This window comes from Parasteatoda tepidariorum, chromosome 7 (genome assembly GCF_043381705.1).
Source record: "Parasteatoda tepidariorum isolate YZ-2023 chromosome 7, CAS_Ptep_4.0, whole genome shotgun sequence".
Lineage (NCBI taxonomy): Eukaryota > Metazoa > Arthropoda > Arachnida > Araneae > Theridiidae > Parasteatoda > Parasteatoda tepidariorum.
Genome location: NC_092210.1, coordinates 14335955 through 14361368, shown reverse-complemented (window position 1 = coordinate 14361368; position 25414 = coordinate 14335955). Strand labels below are relative to the sequence as shown.

Genomic DNA, 25414 nt, shown 5'->3' with positions numbered 1-25414 from the left:
AATCTTATTCATAGATAGATATTAAATCAAATTGATATGGATATTAAAAACTGTTTTTAGGTACACATATGGTGAACCAGCATCTGGTACATTGAATTTAAATGCATCTTTAGAGAGATACTTTTACGAAAGAGATGTCGATGATGCTAAGATACCAACGAAAAGGATAACTACAGAAGTAAGGTTATTTTTCTATAACATGTAATCAGAGACCGACAATAACGTACGAAAGGGAAAATACTATTTTTGAACACAAAGCCAAAAAATGTAGCAAAAGAAAACGTACGTTTAAAAAATTAAGTATTGTTGCATTTTTTGGCATGGGGTGTACAAAAACACGATTTTATCTCCGTAATTTATTGCCGGTCCCTCAAATCACTGAAAGCTTTAAACATTATTGATAAGTGTCAGAAATTGCGTAACCTAAGCACTTCTAAATTAATAAAATTATTTTCTATGTATGTTTGAGAAAGATCAAAATATGTGTTAATATATATATACACTGGTTATCATAAATTAAGGAAAATTCACAAAAATCGCGATAACTCAAGAAATTACACATGGAATTTTATGAAACTTACCCACAATATACAACACATAGTAAGGTATTAAACAACATAAAAAGAAATTATCAGACATTNACAGTCCAGTCACATTAATGTGACCAATACCTACTTTCGACGTCAACGTAAAATAACCAATCACAGAAGGCAGGTGGCAGCACATTACAGTGGATTGTATAGATAGGATGTCCTAAGGCATCTGAAAGCATTTCAATCGTTGGCGTAATGCAGAAACGTAGCGATTTATCCGACGTCCAAAAGGGCATGATTATTGGCTTTCGGGCCAAGGGTGGAAGCATTTCGGAAACGGCTGATTTTGTGAACTGTTCGCATGCCGCCGTGGTAAAAGTATACCGTGCATGGCAAAATGGCACTATACAAAACAAGCGGCGTGGCACATGTGGGGCACCGCGGGCCATAGATGACAGAGGCGAACGAAAGCTACGGAGATGCGTTCAGGCGAATAGACGTGAGACTGTTGAGCAACTGACCACCCAGATGAATCAAGGGGTTACCAAGAATGTATCCTCAACCACTGTTTAGGGAACGTTGCTGTGCATGGGTCTCCGCAGCAGACGCCTGGTTAATGCACCTATGCTGACTGCTGTTCATCAGCGACGAAGGCTGCAATTTGCACTCCAGTACCGCAACTGGACGCCCACAGAGTGGCAACAGGTGGCTTTTTCCGATGAATCACGTTTTATGCTCCATCGCACAGATGGACGTTGGCGTATACGACGTGAAACATCTGAAAACAAACATCCTGCAACAATTGCCGGAAGGCTGCAGGCTGAAGGAGGGAGCATTATGGCTTGGAGAATGTTTTCCTGGCATTCACCGAGTGCTCTCATCATTGTGGAAAGCACGATGGATCAGCACAAGTACGCATCTTTCCATGTGTCCACCCCTACATGCGAATAATTTTTCCTCAAAATTATGGCAGGACAATGCGAGGTGTCATACAGCTCGTAGTGTATGTGCGTGGTTCGAAGAGCACCAGGATGAATTTACCATACTCCCCTGGCCAGCAAACTCACCGGATTTAAACCCAATCGAGAATCTGTGGGACCACCTCGATCGGGTTGTTTGGGTCATAGATCCTCAACCGCGTAATCTAGCGCAGCTGGCCACGGCACTGGAGTCGGCATGGCTCAACATCCCAGTGAACACTTTCAGAAACCTAACTGACTCTCTTCCTGCACGTGTCGTAGCGGTTCGCTCTGCCAAAGGTGGTTATTCTGGATTTTGACAGGTGGTCACATTAATGTGACTGGACTGTATATATATATAAGTAACGTCATTTGCGACATCTATTGTCTTTGCATTAAATTAGAATAATCACTGCCCTTTTGACTAAATAGAACTCGTGCTACATTTTTTTTCGTTTGTATGTTAGTATAAAGTTACCCCAGTTCATAGTAAATGCAATTTGTGTTAATCTTGAAATAATAATAAGTTTTGAATCGCAATAATTATAAGATGTATAGTTTTTCCCATTCTTCAGATCAAAGGTTGTTACACATATAATCTAAATGTAAAAGAGATTGAGAGTGATACATCCTATTACAACAGTCGAAGCATTGTTGTAGCAGCTACTGTTACTGAAGATGGCACAGGTAAAAAAAAAATATATATATATATCTTGTTTTTTTTTAACTATCCAAATCTCAATATTAGAAGACAGTGTTTCCTAGTAAAACACTGGTAAGCATAGTCTTCTGTCCATTTACCCTTATCAAATAGTAAAAATAATTTTATTTCGTTAATGTTTTTTAACGTGTACCGAAATAAATTCTCTTTTAATTATTGTTTAAGAAAAATCCTTTTGCATATGTCATAAAGACTGTTATTTTTTGTTCCTTGCAAAGGTCCCCAACTAATAGCAAATTTGTTTTAATCTCAATTCAATATTAAAATTTAAAGGAAAGTAATAATAGAAATAATAAAACAAAAAATACACATTTTGAAATGAATGGGTGACTAAATGTAAAACAGTAACAAGCTTCCTAAACTTTCTTGCTAATGCTATGTTCGCGAGGTGACTGGTGAACAAGTTTGAGATTCCAGGAAGTTTTATTATTCTAATTTGCATTTAAATTTATACATAATTTTACCATTCATGAGAGTTTTCGGAATTTCATAAATTCGAAAAGATGGTGAGACGAAATTAAATTTAAGTATATTAATAACACAACATAAAGCGTAAGGCTAGCCATGTTTTGATTGTCATCACTTATTTGGCTATATATGTGTAAAATATTGCTGATTTTTATTTTTGGATAGAACCACGGCAAGCTTGTGGAGTTGTCCTAATGCGCTTGTTGTTTGTTTTGTCGAAAGTTAAATTGAAAGAACGCATTTTTTGTAAAAACGACAACTGTAGTAACATTGGTTGACGAGTTTTTTTAAGCTTAAGCGTAAAACTATATCAGAAATTGCAACTAACAAATTTTATACCGAATTCCAACCTCCTAGCACCACATATACTAAGCTTTTACCATTAACTATCTATACGTAGTTTTATTGTTAAGTTACTAACATGGAAAATATAAGGTTAGATAATATTTCTTTTAAGTGTTATTTTCTACTGATTCATCCCACTACAATTTATCATCAATTAGATGTAGACATACTGACCATAATATCTGGTCAAAACTGTTCAGTGGTATGAAGTCAGAGAATCACGAGACTTATATTAATATGTCAGTCTATTTGTCACATCAAGGACTGACTGCATACTTCCGAGGAGTCTTTTCACCAGTTTTTGATAAATAGCCAAAGAAATTGACTTCAAGAAATTCTCTATCGCACCTGATATCAGTGAAGACCGCTGATTTGACGTTTAAATTAGTCGTAAAAATATTATGTCTGGTATAAATCAGATTTTCAATCCATCTCTGATCAAAAGGTCAGTTTAGTTCTGACACCTATTTCATCAAACTATGACTGCAGAAATCTCGATGTGTGAATGAAATACAGCTATCCATTTTAAAGAAAAAAATAGACACATTCTTAAAGTTGAGTTATCAGCACTGCCCAGAATGTCCACATACATTTTAGAGAACTTTTTTCAGTCACAAACATTAAGGGATATGACCCAAATTGCAAAGAACACCCTACACCATAATACTGCCCCCATCAAATTTTATAAATGGCCATTTTAGTCACGCTTGCTCAGTAACTGCTAAACGTAAACGCGTACCTCTGCAGTCGACACTTTACATTATAGGGATGGATGTGAAGTCTGTGAGTGGCCACCTGATTAATGGTCTTCAAGGCTTTTCATTTTATGTAATTTTTATTTTTTATTTATTCCTGATGAACAAAACTCTTAAAGTCTAAGTAATTCTTGCATTTTGCCTTTCTGTCAAGGTTACGTTCATTTTTTTTCAGCCCGCCACTTTGGTTTTCTACAGTTTCACTGCCCCAAACTTTTCACTTTACATTTACATCACTCACAAAGAGTATTAGCTTCTGTATAATGATCAAAATTTCACGAACTGCTTTTCAACAAAAGAGACATCCCACTATAATGCCACGATCAAAGTTACTAAGTTCATTCGACTTACTCCTTAGAGATTTCTTGCAAAGTTAAAAGCTAAAGCTTTTTTGAGTTCCGCAGCGCATACGCGAAATTTTCCAATAACTCCCATAATTGCTAAATGAGTGGAAAATAAGGTTAGTATTGGGGTTAACGTATGATGAAAGCTTTCTATTGTCTCACAACTGCATAAATATGTCCTAACAAACCACTGACAACACTTTTACGTCTATCAGCTACGCATCAAATGACATCATCGTCCAGATTGATTTCTTTTATTGGAAGCTTAAGTTTTTTTGGTTATCATCATCATTAGCCCACCATGGCAAAGCGCCAAGTCCATTTCTAGCCCTCCATCTTTTGTCGGCCATCGTTGGAATGGCACCTAATTTTTAACTCCACTCAGATGACGTGGACTGCTTCTGAGCTGGTTAACCTTCCACCATACTTCCACGCCACAACCAACAAAAAGACTTTCAGAAATGACAGATTTAGTGTACGGATACTTTTGACTAGACAAAATAAAAAGTATGCTTTTAAACGCGACGTGATGATGCTTGGCGTTGACATAATGACATTTAAACTGAATTTCAGTTTTCCACATGCATATTTTGTCCATGCATAAATGTATATTTTGTATACAAATGTATAGGTCTAATGGCTGTTTAAATGTATAGGTGTAGAAAGAAGCGCTTCTCAAAATCTTAATCGTGATACTGAACCACTAAAATTATCCTTTATTGATGGCCTGGATTACTACAAACCTGGATTGCCTTATAATGGAAAGGTAAGCAACAAGTTCTTAAACAAAATTGTTTATCGAAATTATAAAAAAAAGAAAGTGAAACTCACTTAGAAGTAAAAATTTCTCAACTTGTAGCCTTTCAATAATATTGTTTGTTGAACCAGTTGAACTTGTTTTGTTGAACTTGTAGCTAAAGGTCACTAATCCTGATGGTACAATTGTATCTGGAGAACCAATAGAAATCTGCGCTACCATAAACAAAAGACGCATTTTAGCAGATTGGTGGGCTACCAAGACAGTACAAACCTGCAGAAATTATACTTCAAGTTCTCAAGGTCTGATTTCTTACACCATCTTACCTCAAAATGTAGACGTCATTTCAATCAGTCTAGAAGTAAGTAAGATACAACTTCAATCTGTAATATCTATAAATAATGTAATGTAACTAATTAAGAACTTCACTAAATATATATGTCTTTCAGTAATTCAGTCAATTACACGAATTATTCAAATTAAAGAGTGTGGTTCATTCCAATTTCTTTTGAATGATTCTTTTTTTGCCTTATTTGTCCCAAATACTTACATTTTTGAAATTTAGCAATTCGTATGAATTTTTTCTCGATAATATTATTCACATAATACTTTATAAAATATCCATTTATTATCTTCTAGTTTTGTACAGGTGAATTTATAATTCTCACTATGTTTTCAAAAAGTTATCACACAAACAGAAGGACTTATACAGTATAAATGAATCTTAAAATATAGAATACAGACTCAAGTCACTTTTTCCAAATAAAGATAGGGTATTCTTTGTACTATGTCTAAAAAAACATAACGATTTGAATAAAGTTCAAATTACAATGGATATGCTATAGTTTCAGTTCTATAAGCAAAAACCTTCGTCAGTATCGAAATATAAAAATGACAGAGGAAGCAAAAGAGTAAATTAGTTCAATAAGGGAAAGAACGAAATTATACCAATTGGGAAAAAGGAGCAAGCTTCAACGAGATAATAACAAGCATAAATTCAAGCATTCTTTTATTATCGTGATTAAATTTGCTATGATTCCGTTGTTGCTTCGACCACCTTATTTTCCTTTATAGCACGTGATCTTCCTCGTACTCGGACTCCTTTCCGTCATTTTGTGGTACGATGCTGAGGGAGGCTAATGTTTATAGGATCGAAACAAAAGCATGCTGATTATTTGTGCTTTATTCATGCTACCTTGCTTTATTCAATTCAAGTTTCCTTTTCTACCCTTTTCTGACATTCTATGTTTAAATCTTTAGTCACAGATCATGCATTAATCCGATTGCTCAAACTCTATTCAACATGATATATCGGTAACGACAAAATCGGCGACTTCTTTTGTTGGACAATGTAAAAGATCTTACTTTCTTACCTCTTTGTCGCATGATTTAGCAGAATTGTATAAAAATGATTAAAAACGCTGCAGTATTGTTGATAGTGCAATGGTGAATTGAATCTAGTAAAAAATGAACTATCGCATTGATGTATGCCCTGTGATTAAAGATTCATACCTGAAACACTTGTAATGCTAGGATGTAGTGAGCTCGAACCTGGCAGTTGACAAAACAACCGGCGTGCATATGCAGCAAGATGCAAGTTAGATCTGCCAAGGCCAAAAATTCTTTCGTTGGTTGTGGAAGTTTGGACAAAGGGGTTCAATCTCGCACTCTGTCCATGTCTTCTGACTAGGGTCAAATTTGAGTGGTATTCCTAATGTGGCCGTTGAATGATAGAGCCCTATAAATAGGACTAGGTGCTTGGCCATGGTTGGGTGATGTATAATGACTTTTCAGGCTGTAAATAGGACTTGAATTAATTATGTATATTGTGTAAGACTCATTTTTGCTTTAATGATTTTTTGTAACATTGCCATTTGAATCTCCAGAGGAAATCATGGATAATCCTGCATTGTTATCTTTTAACTAAATATGAATAACAAAAACGATGATGAGCAGTTTAATTTTTAAAAATTTATTTTGAAAAAAATATATTCAAGCTTAAATCTTCATGAAGCAAAACTCAATGCTATAACATCGTTAATATACAAATTTATTAGAAAAATTTATAATTTCTACTCATTTTACACCAATGGAATGTCTTTTTTCACACTTATATGACACGACTTAGTTACAAAATTAAAATAATATAAACTTAGTATTAAAGTTATGAATCATATTCAATCTACATTACGTGAAATTTTAGATAGTGATAAGTACAGGGTTTTGTGATTTTAACTTTATAATTTACATCAGTTAATAACTTACGAAATTTTCTCTTTTCTGGATAAACTTCTTTATTAGCTGGATAAACTTCTTTTAAATTATTATTTTTCTTGCAAAAATGTAAATGCGTCATTAATTGCAAGGATTAAAATTAATTTCTTTATAAATACGATTACAAGTGCTAAAATAATTATAATAATTTATCAATGCCAAATAATATCTATAATATGGATATTATGTCGAATAATACATTGAGTATAACAAATTAACTTTATTAAACGTTATTATTACTGAAACCATGCAATTATATTATGCGTGCTTGCAAGTGTGACATTCAGTTTTTACGAGCCTTTACGAGATTTGAGATTGTGTGACATTGAGGCATGGAGCATTTTGCAATTTCGTTTTCAATTTGGGAAAAATTGTCATTGATGTCCTATGAATGAAATAGGCCATTTTTGGATTAATGTTTTATTTAGTGGTGAACTTTGCTGGGATTACAAAAGTGGATTGTGTTAGTCTGGAGGGAAAGTAATTGCCAATATGAAACCTCCTAATGAGATGATCAAAGCTCGATTCCTAGAGATGATTGGTCAATGCGAATTCTGCTTCGAGTTCGCAATGACCAGAATGCTTACTCAAAATTTCCTTCCAGATGGATCATGCGTTATGCTGTGTTGGGTATCTGTTAGATGTTCGTGGTTTCCTTCTTCATGTAATACAAATGCGGGTTATTTCCATCAAAAATCCTCCAAAGTATGTTCCATTGTTTGATCCCTGAGTTCTCTCTTTTTTTTCTGGGTAGGATTCAAAATTTCAGACTAATGAGTTGAATATTGAAAGTCGTAAACTCAAATATGGGTTGTCTGTTCAATATAAAACTGTTTCGTAGGAAAGATTAAATTAGTTTGTTCGCAATTTAAACTTATGATGACTCTAACTATTAATTGATGTCTGCAATATTTATTAGATTTAACTGCCGTAATTATAGAGATATATATAAACTTGATTTTCAAAAGCAACTGTTGTGTTTTATAGGCTAAAGCTCTCAATTACGATCCAGCCACGAACAAAGACGTTGGAAATGAACCAAATCAATTAAGTCAGCCAACCACAAGTAAATTTCTGAACCCGTACTTTTCTCCTTCCGGAAGTTTCATACAAATCCAGCCTATTCCCCAACCGGTTGCATGCGCATCCTCGCAAACTCTTAAAGTGCTGTTCACATCCCAAGAAAGTGCAACTTATGAATTTTACTATCAAGTAAGTTTTACTTTTTGGTTATTTTAAAGAGCTCACATTCCTTCGATTTTCTGCATCATATCAAGCACTTATGGATTATAGAGATCATATGTTGGCGACTACTTTTCAGAGTAGTCGGCAAAACGAGTATTGGTTTTAACGAGTTGCATCGATAAAACCGAGTTTGCCCGAGTTTTAACATCGGGTTGCATCGATAAAAACATCAATATTTAACAGTCTCATCAATTGACAAAAAGGTTATGTTTAATTTGTTATATCGCAAAATTTTTCTAATTTAACTAATTTATATTATTTTTACATTGATCAATATTTTCATCAACAAAATTAGATTTATTCACACTTACAATAATATCGTATCAATAACTTGTATCATAATTATTGTATCAAATATCGTATCAATCAATAGTATCAATAAATAGTATCATAATTATCGTATCAAATATCGTATCAATAACTTCTATCATAATTATCGTATCAATAATAATATTTGAGTTGATATGTATCGTCATCTGAAATGGTCGTGATATTACTTCATTCCATAATTATAATCCTCATTAGTGATCATGATATTATCGTATTCGATAAGTATTGTTAATTTTAATGATGGCGATATTTTCGTATTTAGTACACCTACCCCAGGTATTGTCCCTGACTCACTGCTCTTAAAAAAATTTAAAAAAATATTTAAATTAATATGTCTGCTCGATGACAATGATATCAGACCTGCCATTCAGAAGTTTTAATTTAAATTCACAAAAATAAAATCAGTAATTATTAAATGCAATAAACAAATTAACAAGATAAGATTTTGAGGAGAAAAAAACACTTTTCCATGAGTTAGGTTTTGTTTGATAAGTGGTTTTGTTTTGGTAAAAAAGCTGTTTAAACGAATTATTCGAAAAATAATTGTTAATCGATTATAATTGTAATAATTATTTACAGACAAATATAATTGTTAAATGCCTTAAAATTCATTAGTGCATTTGTATCATAACATTTTAATTGTATCATAATTACATTTTATAACTTAAAATGACATTTGAAACTAATTAAATGTTACCACTTTATAAACAAATGCTTTTACATCCTATGTTAAGATTTAAGAGAATCAAGTTTGTTTTAAATTTGAGTAATTCATTCTTGTTTTGTAATCAAATGCTGTTCAACTATTATTGCAATCCACACAGCAGTAGATTATACAGAAACATTCAATTCAGATAAATTCTAAGCATTACTTATTTATCATTAGAACTTAGTAAAACAAATAATGAAGATTATTTCCAAGAAATAGTTTAGAGGAAGTAGTACTCAAGAACTGATTATAAAGCTGTGTGTAACACTCAATATTCCAAGGAAAAAAACTGAATCGAATAAGGGAAGAGAACCATTGAAAGTTAAATAGAGCTGATTAAGATGTCTCAGATGAAAGATTAAATCTATAAAAAACCGAAAGAATAAATTACCGAGAATATAAAATAGCTAGTGAAATTCAATTCTATTACTGCATGTAACGAACTAAATCTAAAAAGGAATTGCAAGATTGGGAAAGAAAATTATACACTTCTGATTCAATGTCTTATGACTTTATTTAGCATACAGTTTGGTGATAAATATTTAAATTTACTTAATAATTTGAAAATGAGATTTTTCATTTTGACACCAAATCATATATTCGAAAAAAATAAAGATTTTATAAAATTTGAGCAACATAGGAGTGAAAAAACATGCAAAAACTAATTTATTCGGTGCGGTTTATATCACGGATTTTAATGGGTAAATTATTTTACAAAGCATTGCTTGAAAATATTTATTTGAGCTTCGTATCTATTTTTGGTTGAAGTTCACATAATGTTCTTTGTAAGAGGATCTGTTTTCAAAACTCTTTCACTGAGGAAAACAAAAATGCCATCAAATTAAAGTACTTAACATTTAAAGCATAAAGTATAATTTTGAACTATAGTATCGTGTTTTAAAGAACTATCTGAGCCTTAGAATGATCAAATAACTTTAAATACTTTAAAAGCTTTTGGCTTTTATTTTAAAAAAAATTGACAATAATTTTCCACCTGTATAAAAATTATCAGAATCAATAAATAATTCTCAATTTAAAAAATTTTACCCAGATAATGCAGTGTTAGAATAACTTTTTAAATATTAATAAATAAAATCACCAATGCTTTTCATTTTTACAAAACTGTGTCTGTTCTTTTCATAAAAGGGCTTTGGATATAATTAGGCTTAACTTGACCTAATAGTTCACATTAGTTGTTGCAAACTCACATAAATAATGAGAAAAGTATTTTATTTGTAAAAAAAGCTCAGTTTTCCTTCTTGTTGTTCATTTACGTCGCACTAGAGCTGTACAATGGGCTATTGGCGATGGTCTGGGAGACATCCCTGAGGATGATCCGAAGACATGCCATCACAATTTTGATCCTCTGCGGATGGGATGGCACCCCCGCTTCGTTAGCCCGACGACTTGCGCGCGAAGTCGAGCCCTTTACGGTAGAACAGTTTAACGAGGACCAATACCGCACACCCTCTGTCCCTACGCAGGCTGATCCAAGTGGTCACCCTCCCGCTCACTGACCGTAGCCAGTGATGCTTGACTTCGGTGATCTGCTGGGAACCGCGTCTTAACGATCAGTCCACTGCGGGGCTAAAAAAAAAAGCTCAGATTCAGTCTCAAAGAAAAAGGAGAAAAATAATTAAATTATTCTTCGTTTTTGTGTTGAATTATTTTTAATATTCATTTTTTTAAAAAAAAAGCATTGTAAAATTATATAGGTAGTGTATCAGTTAGCTGCAGTAATCGATATAAAATTTTGTAGATAGTATGTCAATCAACCGTAATAATCGATATGAAATTATGTAGGTAGTATATCAGTCAACTGTATTCATCGATATAAAATTATATAGGTAATATATCAGTCAAATATAGTAATCGATATAAAATTATATAGGTAGTATATGAGTCAACTGAAGTCATCGATATGAAATTATGTATTCAACTGTAGTAATCGATATGAAATTGTGTAGGTAATATGTCAGTCAACTGTAGTAATCGATATGAAATTGTGTAGGTAGTATATCAGTCAACTGTAGTCATCGATAGTTCAATTCAAACTTCATTCTCTCCTGATGATGATGTTTCTGCAAAGTATGAAAAACAAAATAAAGTTATTAATGGTCCCGAAGTTCAACTGGATCCACCTAAAGAGTCAATTCCTCAATCATCAGAAGATAATTGCCCAGAAGCACAAGATAGCAAGTAAGTGCGAAAATTGTATAATACTTCTACATTGTTGCATAAAATATAGCATGTACAGTAGCCAAATCACTTTTCATTTGGCTAATCTGTAATTCCTATTTAATATCTCAAACTTCTTCAACGATGTTCAAAATTACATTTTCATAATTTAAAATATTTTTTCTTAATGAACAAAATTTTACTAATCAACGATGTTTAATTATCAAGCTGAAGTAAAGTAATTCGACGTTACGTACCGAAGGGGAAGCTGCTCAACAGAATTTCATGCGAAAAACTGGGTTTGTCGACATTTTTGCCTACTTGGCAATAATTTTGGCGACTTAGCTATGTTGGGCGACCATTTTACGAAATATGATAGTTTTGGATTGGATCGGACTAATATTTAAGGATTTACACGAGAATTGTCAATCATGTCGAATGTTCTGGTTACTCGTCGCTAAGCCTATATAAATAGGAGTGTGCTTCGCATAATAAATAGAGAGAATATATATATATATAAAAAATTCGAGGTGTTTCTTTTACTATGTTAACTCTTAAATATTCTTTTGCTTTAAAGCTACCCTTATTTATTGGTCGTTACAGTTACAAAATTTATTTTTAGTTCAATTTATTATGCGTATTCTAAAGATTCATACATTATCAAACAATAAGAATTAAGCCCCAAAGCAGCACTGTTCTACTTCGTTTCGATAACATCTGTTCGCAGGGGTAAGAACGGGTATTACTTTTTCTTTCCTCCCCTCCCCTTGAGCTTTCTCTACGATGGGCCCACGAAAGCTGCGATGCAAAGGAAGAAAAAGATAACTTCATCCACCGCTGAACAATGGTTTTAGGGGGCACTAGGACAAAATTTATTGCGAGTATTTTTCCAAAGCACATATAAGCCTTATTTTCATAGTTTGTAGAATTTTTGTTAAGTCTTTATACAAAATTGTAGTTTTTATATGGATATAATTTCTCTGTCATTTTTTTTCAAAAAATTATAAATAAGCCCCTATATTCTTGAATGGATTCTGGTCGTGCTCTTTAGCAGTTTCCGGCCTCTGGATGACAGTCTCTTTCCTTCCCTCTTCGTTATACAGCTTTGACTACATCATTATCTTGCCTAGTTTTCTTTAATTGTCTTAATAGAAATATCTGATTCCTTTTTCCTAGCATTTCTAAAATAAAATTCTAGTATTTCTTAGAGGGGTAAGACCGTGTAGTTTAACTTTCTCAAGAAAAATATACATATATATAGGAAAACTACAACATCTATAACTTTTCGAGAATGACATATTGAACTATGAGCAATGTTATTACTAAATTCATAATAAATACTAAAATTTTCTGCATACTTTCATAATTTAGGTACCTGCCACCCATTGGCGAAGTGTCTATAGATATTGACGTAAACACTATAATGTCACCATCAATTCGTGTCTTAGTATATTATGTAAAAGAATCTGGAGAGGTAGTAGCTGACTCTATGGAAATTGATGTTGAGAGCTGCTTTGAGAATAAGGTAGGGGTACTTAATTTTATTTATTGATTTCAAAGAATAGTTTAATAAAATATGCATGATACTCATAATCAATATTTGAAAAGACATTGTTAAAAATGAAATCAATAAAGTATACATATCAATGGATTCTTAGATTAATAGTTAAGCTATTAAGAATCAAAAAATTATTGAAATCTGCGTAACCACTAGAGTGGGAAGCAGGAAAAAATATTAAAAACCTGTTTGCCTATGCAATAAGGAGACATTTCTAACAATCACTTTTGAACTTCTCACTGTCTATTCCAAAATTTAAACAGATTTCGATGTTTTCAGTCCCATTATTTTCCGCAGTTATTTGCTATTCAATATTTATATGGGTCATTCTCACGAAAACTGTCATTTTTCAGTTCATAAAATCCCGAAAAAGTAAAGTGAATAAAAAGCTCTGAAACTTTTTATATTAATAGAAATATGTAATGGCATTATAAAGAAAGTATATATCCTATAAATTATACTTAATATTTAAATTAATTAATTTTTTAAATAATTAATTTATAATTAATTAATTTATAATAATTAATAATTAATTAATTAATTTAATAAATAAGTTAATTAATTTCACTATTTAAAAAGTGAGGGAATGACACTAATAGTGAGGGAATGATATTTTATTTTAATACATGTTTTTATCTAAGTTACATCTACCTAAAGTTTGAAAATGATAACATACTAAGTATATCTAATATTTATTATAATTTAGTCTTATATATTTAATAGTTTTTACAGGTTTGGNTTTGTCACCTTTCACAGCATAAATTAAAATTTTTAACCCCTTAAAGTTAAAAGTTTAATCCTTTAGGTCTCTGCTCATTATTATTTTTACTCCTAAAATATCACTACTATTTTTGATCAATAAAAAAATATCTCACAACTATGATAATATGTATAATTAACTATATTTTAGTTGAATTTATAAACTGTTACAATTGACCCCGTAAGTGGGGACAATTGTAACAAGTGCACGACTGTCAAAAATTGTTAATAACTAATATAATAACATTTAAAATAAGGTATATATTTATTTTCTAGTAGAGGATAGTCTACTTTATTCGTTTGTCAATTAATACTAATAATATATTGGATTTTTTGTTAGTTAAAAATAGTTAAGTTAAAAAATGTTACAACTGACACCACTCTCCCCTATACCGGGAAAATGTATGCCGGGCAGTGGCACTTAACTGGACCTAATATATATTTCGGATATTTGTCAAAGTGATTGTCAACATTTCACAGTTACACATACTTACAAAGCAGCCTTAAACATCTAAGCATTCAATCAATCAGCGATTTTCGGGAATTGACGTGAGCAGCGTGATATTCTTTTTATTCTTAGTTAGCCTTCTAATTAAAATGAGTTTTGCAGCAGAGTATAAACATAATTACGATCATACGAGCGTTTTATTATTCTGTGCTCATTCCAATTTTAAGTAAAGCGTGCCCTCCATAATTATTTGTTTTAAGGCTGAAGAATGAACTATAAATATGTGTTTTGTAATACAGGCACAGAGCTATCAATATATTCCTCCAAGTATTCAAGGAAATGTGGCTGGAGGAAGAAAACACTGGACAAGAACAACTCATCGAAAATCTAACGGTAATTAACAACCTTTATATATATAATTTTGTGATATATATATATATATATATCACAAAATCAAAACTAAAATTTCGAGTAACCTTGTAATATTATGATTAAATAATTAAGTACTTTATACACATATTCTCAACAAAAAAATTAAAAGGAGAAATTTTTAATTCCAGGTTCAATTTGCATTTGGTGATAAAAAGCAACAGCCAGGAGCCGAAACAACAGTCAGCATTACTGCTGGATCAAACTCTTTGTGCGGAATTAAAGCTATTGACAAAAGTGTTTTGTTATTGAACAACAATGAACAACTCACCAAAGAAAGAGTAATAGTTTGAGAGATAGTTTTTTGAATAAAAATTAAATTCGTTTTTTTAAAAAAATTTATTGTTTCAAATATTATTACAGATTTTTCAAATGCTATCTCGATTTGACGACAACGACTATTACTCAACAAACCCTTGTTACCAAAATCCAATTCAACCAGGTAATATATTTATAATTTTAAACCTTCAAACAGTTGGCAATAAGTTTTAATAAGCAACTATGATTTCCTTAATTTGCTTTAAGAGTTTTATACATTAAGATTTATTAATAAGATTAAGATTATACACAAAGATTTATACATTAAATTGAATCCTGTATGGATTAGTGAAAACTCCTCAAAAACTTCTTTTAGAAATTTTAATGAAATTTAAAATACAATAAATTACATCAAAGTAAAATTATAGGAGTTTGAATTCTTAAATTATAAGATAACTGGCCGCCGTTTGGTCACCAGCTTGATCACTGCTTATAACTTTCTTATACAACATATTAACTTTAATGGTAACCAAGCTGAATGCACAGCACAACTGTACTTAAATATTGTATTCTTCAACTCCTGCTCCTAATACCGTAATTTGTTTTAAGCAATATATTAACCAAATATCTTTGTTAACCGTTTATTCGTTTTCTGCGACTTTTTCCGCTCCGAAGTACTTTGGTTTAAATTTTAATTATTTTTAAGAGATGTCAGCGATAATTTTTAAGTTCGTTTTGTATGGGAAGTTAGTAATAATTTAAAATCTGTCTCGTAATAATTAAATCACGCAAATCATTTCAGGATAGTAGGCAGCAAAAGTATTTTATTTTACAACCGTCGTTGAACAGCTGACCCAATTTATTGAGTTTACGACTACTAATCTTCAACTTCACAGCCTTGTACTTTTGAACCCAATCCAGAAGACAAGGGAACAAGTATTGAGAGAAATCTGCCTTCGTGGAGGACTTTCTTTTATAGAGCTTACCCGAATTTGCCCTACATGGAAAGCAAAACCATGAAGAACTCCCCCGGTTAGCTTAACGACAAGGGGATTCTTACCCATAATCCGTCTACCACTGAATATATTTTATATCAACACTGTGGTTGATGCTAGCCGAGTGCGATATCCGAAACGAAAAACAGTCGCTAGGAATCGAACCCACTCACCTTACAGAGTGGCGAGCACTCTATCCCCTGAGCCACCACGCCTCACAGCAATAGTATTAAAATTATTTCCTCCTCTATCATGACATAAGATCGAAAACTAATTGCAGTGCTTCCTTACGTGAGCTGCACTACTTCCTCTCGAGCCGTAACTTGAGTTTCTTATAGCATATATGTACACCAAAGAGCCATTACATTATGACCACCCTCCACCTATAACAATGGGCTCACCCAGGTTTTCATGGTTTCTCGTCCAGGAACAATGTTTTCATGGGGCACATTAGGAACCATAATTTTCATAGAACAATCCCTGACGTCTGTAAGCTACTTAAACATAGTTGCAGACCAGGTTCACCCATTCATAGCAAAAGTTTTCCCTGCTGGGTATGGTGTTTACCAACAGGATAATGCACCATGTCATAAGGGTTGAATCGTCGAGGAACATTCCAGTGACTTTCAAGTCATGTCTTGGCCCCCAAATTCACCTGACCTTAATCTAATAGAACATTTGTGGTCCTACTTGGAAAACCAAATTCGTGCTGCCACGCTACCCCCTAGCAATGTGAGGGAATTGCAGGGCCAGTTGGTAAGCGCTTGGTACCAGATACCTCAGACTACCTATCAGCACCTTGTGGAATCAATACCACGGAGGTGCTAGCAGTTTTAAGGGCTAAAGGTGGTCCGACATGTTATTAGCAGGGTGATCATAATGTAATGGCTCTTTGGTGTATATGTTACTCTATTTCCGACACCAGATGTAGCACCATTTCACCTTTTTTGTTTAAAATTTATTCAACCGTTTTAGAAAGGATCAAAAATAATTCTAAATAATTACTTCGTAACTAAGCTTTTATTTCCATAAAAATACTGATTTATTCGAAACAATTACTTAAATTATAACAAACTATTCAACAAAATGTGTAACTATATTGTTGCAATAGATCGAGATATACTCGAGTTAATTTTACCATATAAGAGAAGCTTATATATATTTGCGTATATTTAAATTACTTGAACTTAAATCTGTCTTTATTAGAAGAACAATAGAGAAACTATTTATGAATTCTTACCAGGTTTTAATTCTGTTTTTAGGATTACAAAATGCTGCTGTCAAAAGCCTTTCAATAGCTTATCCTCCAGGAGGAAACTCATATTCATATCAAGACTCGCTTTCCGCTTTCTCGGTAAACTTTTACAAAATTCTCTCTTTTAATATAATTTATAAATATTTTCATGTGAATTATTGTGTTTTTTAATAAATTCTTACCATTTCAGACTTCTGGCTATCTTGTTATCAGTAACTTGTACATATTTACAAGACCATGTGAAAATGCCCCGAGATTTGGACCCGGTGGAGCAGCTGGTGAGTAGATTAGTACAGAGTCTCTAGTACTCATATTATGCTCTGAGGAGCACTTAATGTTTCGAAAAACATTTCCCAATGCAACGTGAAAGATGCCAGATATGTTTAAAATTCAAAAAATAATAATAAAAATATTTAAAAAAAATTTAACTAAAGTTATTAAAATTTTATTTTTAATCAATGAATTAAAATCTAATTAATAAGTTAGGTAAAATTTAAACAATTAAAATTAAAATTTAATTTTAAAATCAATTAATTAAAGTTCAATTAATAAATTAATTAAATTTTAATTGATTAAGTTCTAACCGAGAATTGATTAATAAATTAATTTAAATTTAATTATTAATAAATTAATTAAAATTTATTTAATTAATTAATAAATTAATCTAAATTTAATTAATTAAGCATTAATAATTTTAATCAAAATTTAATTAATTAAAATTAAGATTTAATTTAAGTAATCAAAGCTAAAATTTAATTAATTTAATTAAAGTTTAATTAATGTATTACATTTTAATTTATTGATTAATTAAGCTTAGTTGATTTGTTTAAATTAATTATATAATTAATTTTAAATTTAAAATAAATTAAAATTGAAATAATTTTTCGCAAATTTTTCTTAAGTAGCATCGTCTTTTAATTATGATCATTTGTGCTGCTTGTGTGTAAAGGAAAGATTATCGAGTATGGATTGTTTATCTCCATTTACGAGGAAATTTACAATGTGGAAGTGAACTTTTAATGTGTCAGTATTTCGTTCCTTGTTCGATAAAATAATCTCACGCTAAATGTCAACACCAGACAAGTCAATTCCATTTTTCATATCATACCAATATAGCCGTTCTCATTGAGTTTGCGTTTAACAAAACCAAGTAATTTTTTTAACAAATTTTGCAGTATCGATTAAAATAACAATTTGTACATCTGTAATATTACCTTGAATTCATTTTTATATTTTTTTCATGCATTTTTGTCTGCAATAGGAAATAAATGGAAAAAATAAAGAGTGAAATCTAATGTCCACCATCAATGAGAAAAATTTAATAACCTCACATAGTTAATACTATTTTATCGTTCAATTTACTAAATACTATATACAGCTGAAAGATAAAATTTAATGTACCAAGTAAAGACTAAAAAAGTAGTAAAGCCTCTGCTCTGTTTGAGCTCAATTTTTAGGGCTTCTTTAAGAGTTATAGCATTCGATTAAGTTCAAAACTTATTTCAATGTATACTGTATTTTATTTTACTGTGAATTAAATTTAAGAATTTTGTTTTATTGTTAATTAAATTTCAAAATTGTTTCCAAGTTTCTAGGCTTACATATGTGACATGCTCTCACCTTTTGAGAGATTTCCGTAAAAAAGAGGAATACATTTTGTTTTTAATGAGATTTGTTTGAAACAAAGATGACTGCGAAGCGACCACAAGTGTTGGAGAGCAAAGCGAGCAGGGGGTGAAGCTTCTTACCCTTAATATTATTGTAAAGAGTAATTTAGTGCTCGCCGGGCATGATGCTCGCCGGGCAGTCAGAATAACAAGCATCTTTCGGTATCAAAAACAGATGTTTAAGAACTCTTTTAAATATATGAATAGCAAAGACACCATTAAACGTATAGACTTTGTTTTCTTTCTCACATTTATTTTTTGAAAGTAAAATGTAATGGGATATTGATATAAATGCTAAAATAATAAATTTCATTCTGGTGATAAAAGAAAATTACGTTTTTCTAAAATTTTTTTTACTCACATTCAAAATTACGTAAAGTGCTTTTAAACGCATTCTTTCAATGTACATGAATTTTTTGCTTAAAATAAATTTTTTATTGGAAAACTAAAGCAGTAGCAGGGCCAGACGGCCGAGCAATTAAGATTGCACTACCAATGTCGGCGCCAGGTGGAGCGTTGCAATCCATTTCTGAAGTCCGAAGCAATTTTCCTGAAACATGGTTGTTTGAGCTCGATATGACTAAGTAAGTAGGCTATTAAAGCTTCCCTTCCTCTTACATTGGGTGTTCCAACATTTGACAGGATTTAAATTTTCTTATTTTTCAAAGTAAACATTTCAAATAAAAATGGAAGGTCTTCATATAGGACACATATGCTTTTTTTCATAAAAAAAATTTTCCATCCCATTTTTACAGACCTTTGTATGAATTATAATAGCAACATGACATATTTTTTTAATAATTAAAAACAATTTCTTACTAGTTCTTGGGGAGATAGAAGGACCCAATGGTCGTCCTATTATGCTTGCAGCAGCAGGGAGAAGTGGTCCTGCTGCATTGCAATCCATTTCAGAAGTTCGCAGCAATTTCCCGGAAACGTGGCTGTTTGAGCTTGATGTAACAAAGTAAGTAAGGATTAAACGCTTCAAGTCATTGTGAACTTGGTGTCCCAAAATTTAGACAGGGTTCACATTTTTAGTTTGGCATCTTATTTTTATGTAGATTGGCAAAGTTTTGACACTTCTTGAACGTTAACACTCTAATTATAAATAAAAAAATGACACCAAAAGTCTTAGTTGCATCTTTTTTTCATATAAGACTGGCAATCATATTTATTCTGGCTTGGTCTTTGATTGTTGCAATATAGGCAGATTTCTTTTTGATATTTAAAAATACTTTTTCAACTAGGATCTGTAGCACTGGGTAGCACTACTCACCGTCCTTTTTCTCTTGCGATTGCAGAGCCAGGTGGAGCTTTGCAATCTGTTTCAGAAGTTCGCAGCAATTTCCCTGAAGCTTGGCTATTTGAGTTTGATTCGACGAAGTAAGTAGGCTATCGAAACTTCACAATTCTGGGTGCTGGCTGCTACGAAAGTAAAACGGTATTTAAATTTGCCCTGTATGCTTTTGAATTGTGGCACACTTTCTCATACATAAAGAAGCATTAATCATTACACTTCTTAGAATTTTGCTGTTCAGAAAAATTCCTCTACTTCTCAGATTGTCACTCATCTCACTTGTATCAATATTTGCAATCACCGTCAATCTCTGGGTTTGCTCTTGATATTTCAAATTAGTTTTTAAAAGAATTTTTGCTTTTATTAGAAAAAGTGGAATTCGATGCTGCTCTCACTAAGCATAGGCCGTCAGGTCCAGCTGGTCCTTTGCAATCCGTTTTAAGGGTTCGCAGTGATTTCCCTGAAATTTGACTATTTGAGTTTGATACGACGAAGCAAGTATGCCATCGAAACTTTACATTTCTGGGTACTGGCTGCCCGAAAAATAAGGCGAGATTTAAATTTGTTTTATAAGCCTTTGAATTGTGGCACACTTTTTCATATATAAAGAAGCATTATGATTATGCTCTTCAGAAAAATCCTATTTTTTAGATTGTCACTCATCTCACTTGTATTAAAATCTACAATCGCCATTAATTTCTGAGTTTGTTCTTGATATTTAGAAATTAATATTTAAAAGTAATTTTCTTTTCATTAGAAGAAAAGGAATTCTTACTTTACTATCTGTTTCTAAGGTTCGCTGTAACTTCCCTGAAACTTGGCTGTTTGAACTAGACATGACAAAGTAAGTAGGTTTTGGAACTTCACATTTCTGGATGCTTTCTGCTCCAAAAGTAAGGTGGGATTTAAATTTGTTTTATAAGCCTTTGAATTGTGGCACACTTTTTCATCTATAAAGAAGCATTATGATTATGCACTTCAGAAAAATTCTTCGACTTTTTAGATTGTCACTCATCTCACTTTTATCAAGATCTACAATTGCCATCAATCTCTGGGTTTGTTCTTGATATTTAAAAATTAATATTTAAAAGCAATTTTGTTTTTATTAGAAGAATTCGATGCTGCTCCCATTAGGCGTAGGCCATCAAGTTCAGCTGGACCAGCTGGTCCTTTGCAATCTATTTCTGAGGTGCGCAGTAACTTCCCTGAAACTTGGCTATTTGAGCTAGATATGACAAAGTAAGTAGGCTATTAAGGCCAGCCTAATGTATCTGCCTACTGGGTGTCCCAAACAAAGCAAGACATGATTTAAATTTACAATACCAATAAATACTCTGCACTCCTACTTGAATTATCAAAACTTTTACTTACTTTGCCAGAAAATTAATATGCTAGCTAAAAATAGCATCCAGCAAATGTCTTATATGTCTTAAACCGACATGGGCTACTTTATTGAAAAACTTACTATCGCATTGCTAAACATTTTAGCTTTAATTTGCTGCTGCGTCGCGACATAGCGTTTTAAAGTTTCATTATTACTAATTCCTAGAAAGGAAATCCACGCAATCACAAAGATTTGGTACCATTTGTATCTACCATGAACGCAATATCAGCATAGTCATTTTTTCCTTAGTTTTACAGGGTGGTAGCTATTCGACTGTATGGAAAAAGAATTAATAACTTTTGAAACATTGGCGAGATTCAGTTAAAACTTGGCGATTTGGGCAGGTTGGGATTTCGTGTGAGTACGTGCAACTTTGTTGTTATTAATCATTTTTATGATAAAAAAAATCTAAACACAGCAGTTTTGAGTGCGCATCGATCGTCAACACTACCCTACCCTACCCTATTCCCCAGATTACAATCTTTGTGACTCAATTTTGTGGGGAAAATATTTAAAACAAAGTTTGCTCAAATAGTTCCAAAACCACTGATAAACTAAATTTTCTGTTCAAAAGGTCATCACATTTCCCAATCTTTACTTCAATGAATTTCACTGAATTCGATTTTTCGTCAGCCCCACGCGCTACCTTTTAATGGCAAGCCTATGAAACATGGCATAAACTTGATCGAACTTATGCAGTAACATTACTTGTACAATTTAAACATTTACTTTAAATGTTTAAACTCAGTTGTTTTCGAAATTTCTGATTTTAATACTTCATTTAATTGCTCGCTACTTCACCAATTGCTTCAGTTATTATTACCGAAAGGGAAAAAAAGGGGGAGAGGTGTGGTTTAGATCCTGAAATAATTTTGGGACACCCTTTATTATTAAAGTATAAGAATGTTGTATGTCATAATGTTTGTTACTAACGAGTGACATGTTGCATGAATTTGATGAGTGCTTATTTTTGTTTCCTCTGTTTTTTCCATACACGGATCTTAATTACGCAATATAGAACCTTTTGCATCCAATTTTAAATCTTTCTTATTAACTCTTACTCTACTGAATTACTACTTTTTTTGGTAGATTAGTTTATATGTGTTATGCTAATGCAGGGATACCACCTTTCTACGCCTTAGGCGAAAGTTCATCTTGTAGAAACTAAGTTTATGCTTTAATGTATGATATTTTGGTTTGTAAATTTGATTTAAAGTTATTTTCTACACCACTACACGAAAATGATTCGAAAGTTCATATGAAACGCTACTTTGTTGTGCATCTCTCATGCTGTGGTTTTTAAAACATGGACAGAATTATCAAAAATTCTGGATAACTTTAGTTTTTAAACGCCTACCACCCTATGAAATATTCTGAAAAAAAAACATAGTATTTGCCAATCCTGCTAATGCACAGTACGCAAAAAAGGACATCTTGAATAACTTTTGATCTAATGATCGGATTTTAACGCACAAAGACTCAATCTTAAAGGTTCGATGGCCTAACCTTAGAAATTAAAACGAACAAAATACAAAATTAGAACAAAATCGGTAGATTATTTCTTGTAAAGTTAAATTTTAAAAAAATGACTTCATTAAAAAAAAAATTGGATATCTCAGGAACTATCCGACCAATTGCATTCAATTTTTTTTTAACATACAAAATAACATTCCTTAAAATAATGTTAAAATTAATATATATATTGTTCTCGACTACCACTTATATTAATAAAGAATAAAAATAATAAAAATATGCAAAAATTATTTTTTATTGTATTAACTCTAGAGAAACAAATTTTTAATTACGTGCAAATTTTTTTGATTCGCTTTAAAGGTATGGCGAAAGTTTCTCGAAATATGGCGAAATACTTAAAAGTAAAATAACATTAAGGGGTGGAAATACCCGATCAAGTTATTGAGATCATATTTCTCTCTGATTTGGGCTCCCCCCCCCAACGCATTCTGTGGGTCAAGAATCCAAGTTCATTTTTCAGAGGGAGAGAGCGTTTTGTGTATGACTTGATAAGTTAAAACATCGTCTGCTCTAATTAATTAGGTAGGTAGGTAGGTACTTTACTTACGTCCCACTAGAGCTGCACAATGGGCAATTGGCGGCGGTCTGAAAAACGTCCCTGTGGATGATCTGAAGACATCTCATCGCTATTTTGATCCTCTGCAGAGGGAATGGCTCCCCTGCTTTGGTAGTCCGACGACCTGTTCGCGAAGTCGAGCACTTTACGGTCGAACAGTTTAGCGAGGACCGATACCGAGCATACCTGGTTCCAGCGCAGGTTGATCAAAGTGCTCATCCATCCGCTTACTGAACGCAGCCATCGATGATTGACTTTGGTGTTTTCCTGGGAACCGTGTCTTTACGATCAGTCCACCGCGGGACCTAATTAATTAGCATACTTAATGTTAGAATCTCAAACCATTAAGATTAGTTCTTAGTTCGTGAAAATCTGATCAGAGTTAGACAGGGTATTCGGTTGTAGATTTTTTTCTTTCACAAACATCAAATGGATTTGCAGTAAAAATGTAATACTCAGTTTTTATCACTTAAATTCTTTTTTTTTTCGTTGTCAGTTATCTTTTTTCTATACTTTTAAGTTTTTGTAACATTATTCTTTTAAAATTTGCAGTATAAAACCAACATTTCCTAGTAAAGAGAAAGCCTTGGAGCGGGTTACCATAAACGAGAAATCCAATCATGTAGTAATCCAAACGTTGAGATATCTTTATTTTCTTCCCACTGCTCAATTTTGCAGTCCGGACGTTGTGATATCTTTCTTATTTTTTACCCACTGTGCAGTTTATATTCGTTACGTCAGACTATTAAATTCATCAGTGCGGAGGTTTTCTCTCTTCTATGAGTTATTGATGATGCCCGGTGGCTGAGTGATAGCGCTCCGCGCTTTCGTGCCACAGGTCGTTGGTTCTATCTTCGAGTCGGGAAAGGTGGCCTCAGCCTTTCATCCCATCAGTGGTTCAATAAAATGTGAACCGAGCGTGCTTGTGAACTAAACACTGGGGAATTCCGTGTTCAGCTGCCCATCCAACCGGAACATCTGCTCTTGCACCCCAGCAAAACTGAGTAGGCCTTGGCCCTTTATTGGCTCTCGCGCCTCCGAGTGTAGAGTTTTAGGAGTTAATGATGAAACTTGCTTTAGCACGCTATTAATTCGCTGGACAAGCCACATATAACACGCCACATATAACACGCTGGACAAGCCACATATTATTAATTAATTATTATTATTAATTTCTATTAATTATTATTATTAATCATTATTAATTACTATTAATTCACTGGACATTTCTGTAAAAATTCTTTTCGGTAGCAGTATTTATTTCAAAATATACCCAACTTTTTCAATCTACATATACCTCATAACTGAATGTCATTACCCATTTTTTTCAGTGAGGATGGGACATTCCAAAAGACAGTAACACTGCCAGATACTATTACAGATTGGGTAGGAAGTGCTGTATGCATCAACACGGCTGATGGATTAGGCATATCGAACACAACAACTATCACCGGTTTCCAAGCATTTTTCATTGACTATACGTTACCCGTATCAGTCATCAGGGGAGAAGAATTTACTATGGTGGTGTCTATATCCAGTTATGCTAATGCTTCATTACCCGTGAGTTCTTTTAACAGTTATAGAGCAAAATCTCTCTCTCTCTCTCTCTCTCTCTCTCTCTCTATATATATATATATATATATATATATATATATAT

The 25414-nt window shown here is 32.5% G+C and overlaps 1 protein-coding gene across 6 annotated transcripts in view; it reads left to right on the top strand.

Moving 5' to 3' along the window:
• LOC107450334 (alpha-2-macroglobulin) overlaps nt 1–25414 on the top strand; it is a 68221-nt gene that overhangs the window by 14456 nt on the left and 28351 nt on the right. The window contains exons 9-21 of one of the 6 annotated variants that reach the window (XM_016066101.4): nt 61–178; nt 2068–2179; nt 4782–4891; nt 5040–5243; nt 8144–8368; nt 11452–11639; nt 12990–13143; nt 14944–15093; nt 15176–15254; nt 17328–17419; nt 17511–17598; nt 21397–21523; nt 25089–25317. In XM_016066101.4, coding sequence (XP_015921587.2) covers nt 61–178; nt 2068–2179; nt 4782–4891; nt 5040–5243; nt 8144–8368; nt 11452–11639; nt 12990–13143; nt 14944–15093; nt 15176–15254; nt 17328–17419; nt 17511–17598; nt 21397–21523; nt 25089–25317 — 1876 coding nt within the window. Of the gene's footprint in view, nt 1–60; nt 179–2067; nt 2180–4781; nt 4892–5039; nt 5244–8143; nt 8369–11451; nt 11640–12989; nt 13144–14943; nt 15094–15175; nt 15255–17327; nt 17420–17510; nt 17599–19438; nt 19572–19809; nt 19952–20234; nt 20371–21393; nt 21524–25088; nt 25318–25414 lie in introns of all 6 variants that reach the window. The other 5 variants (XM_016066100.4, XM_016066098.4, XM_016066097.4 and 2 more) reach the window with 5 other exon arrangements.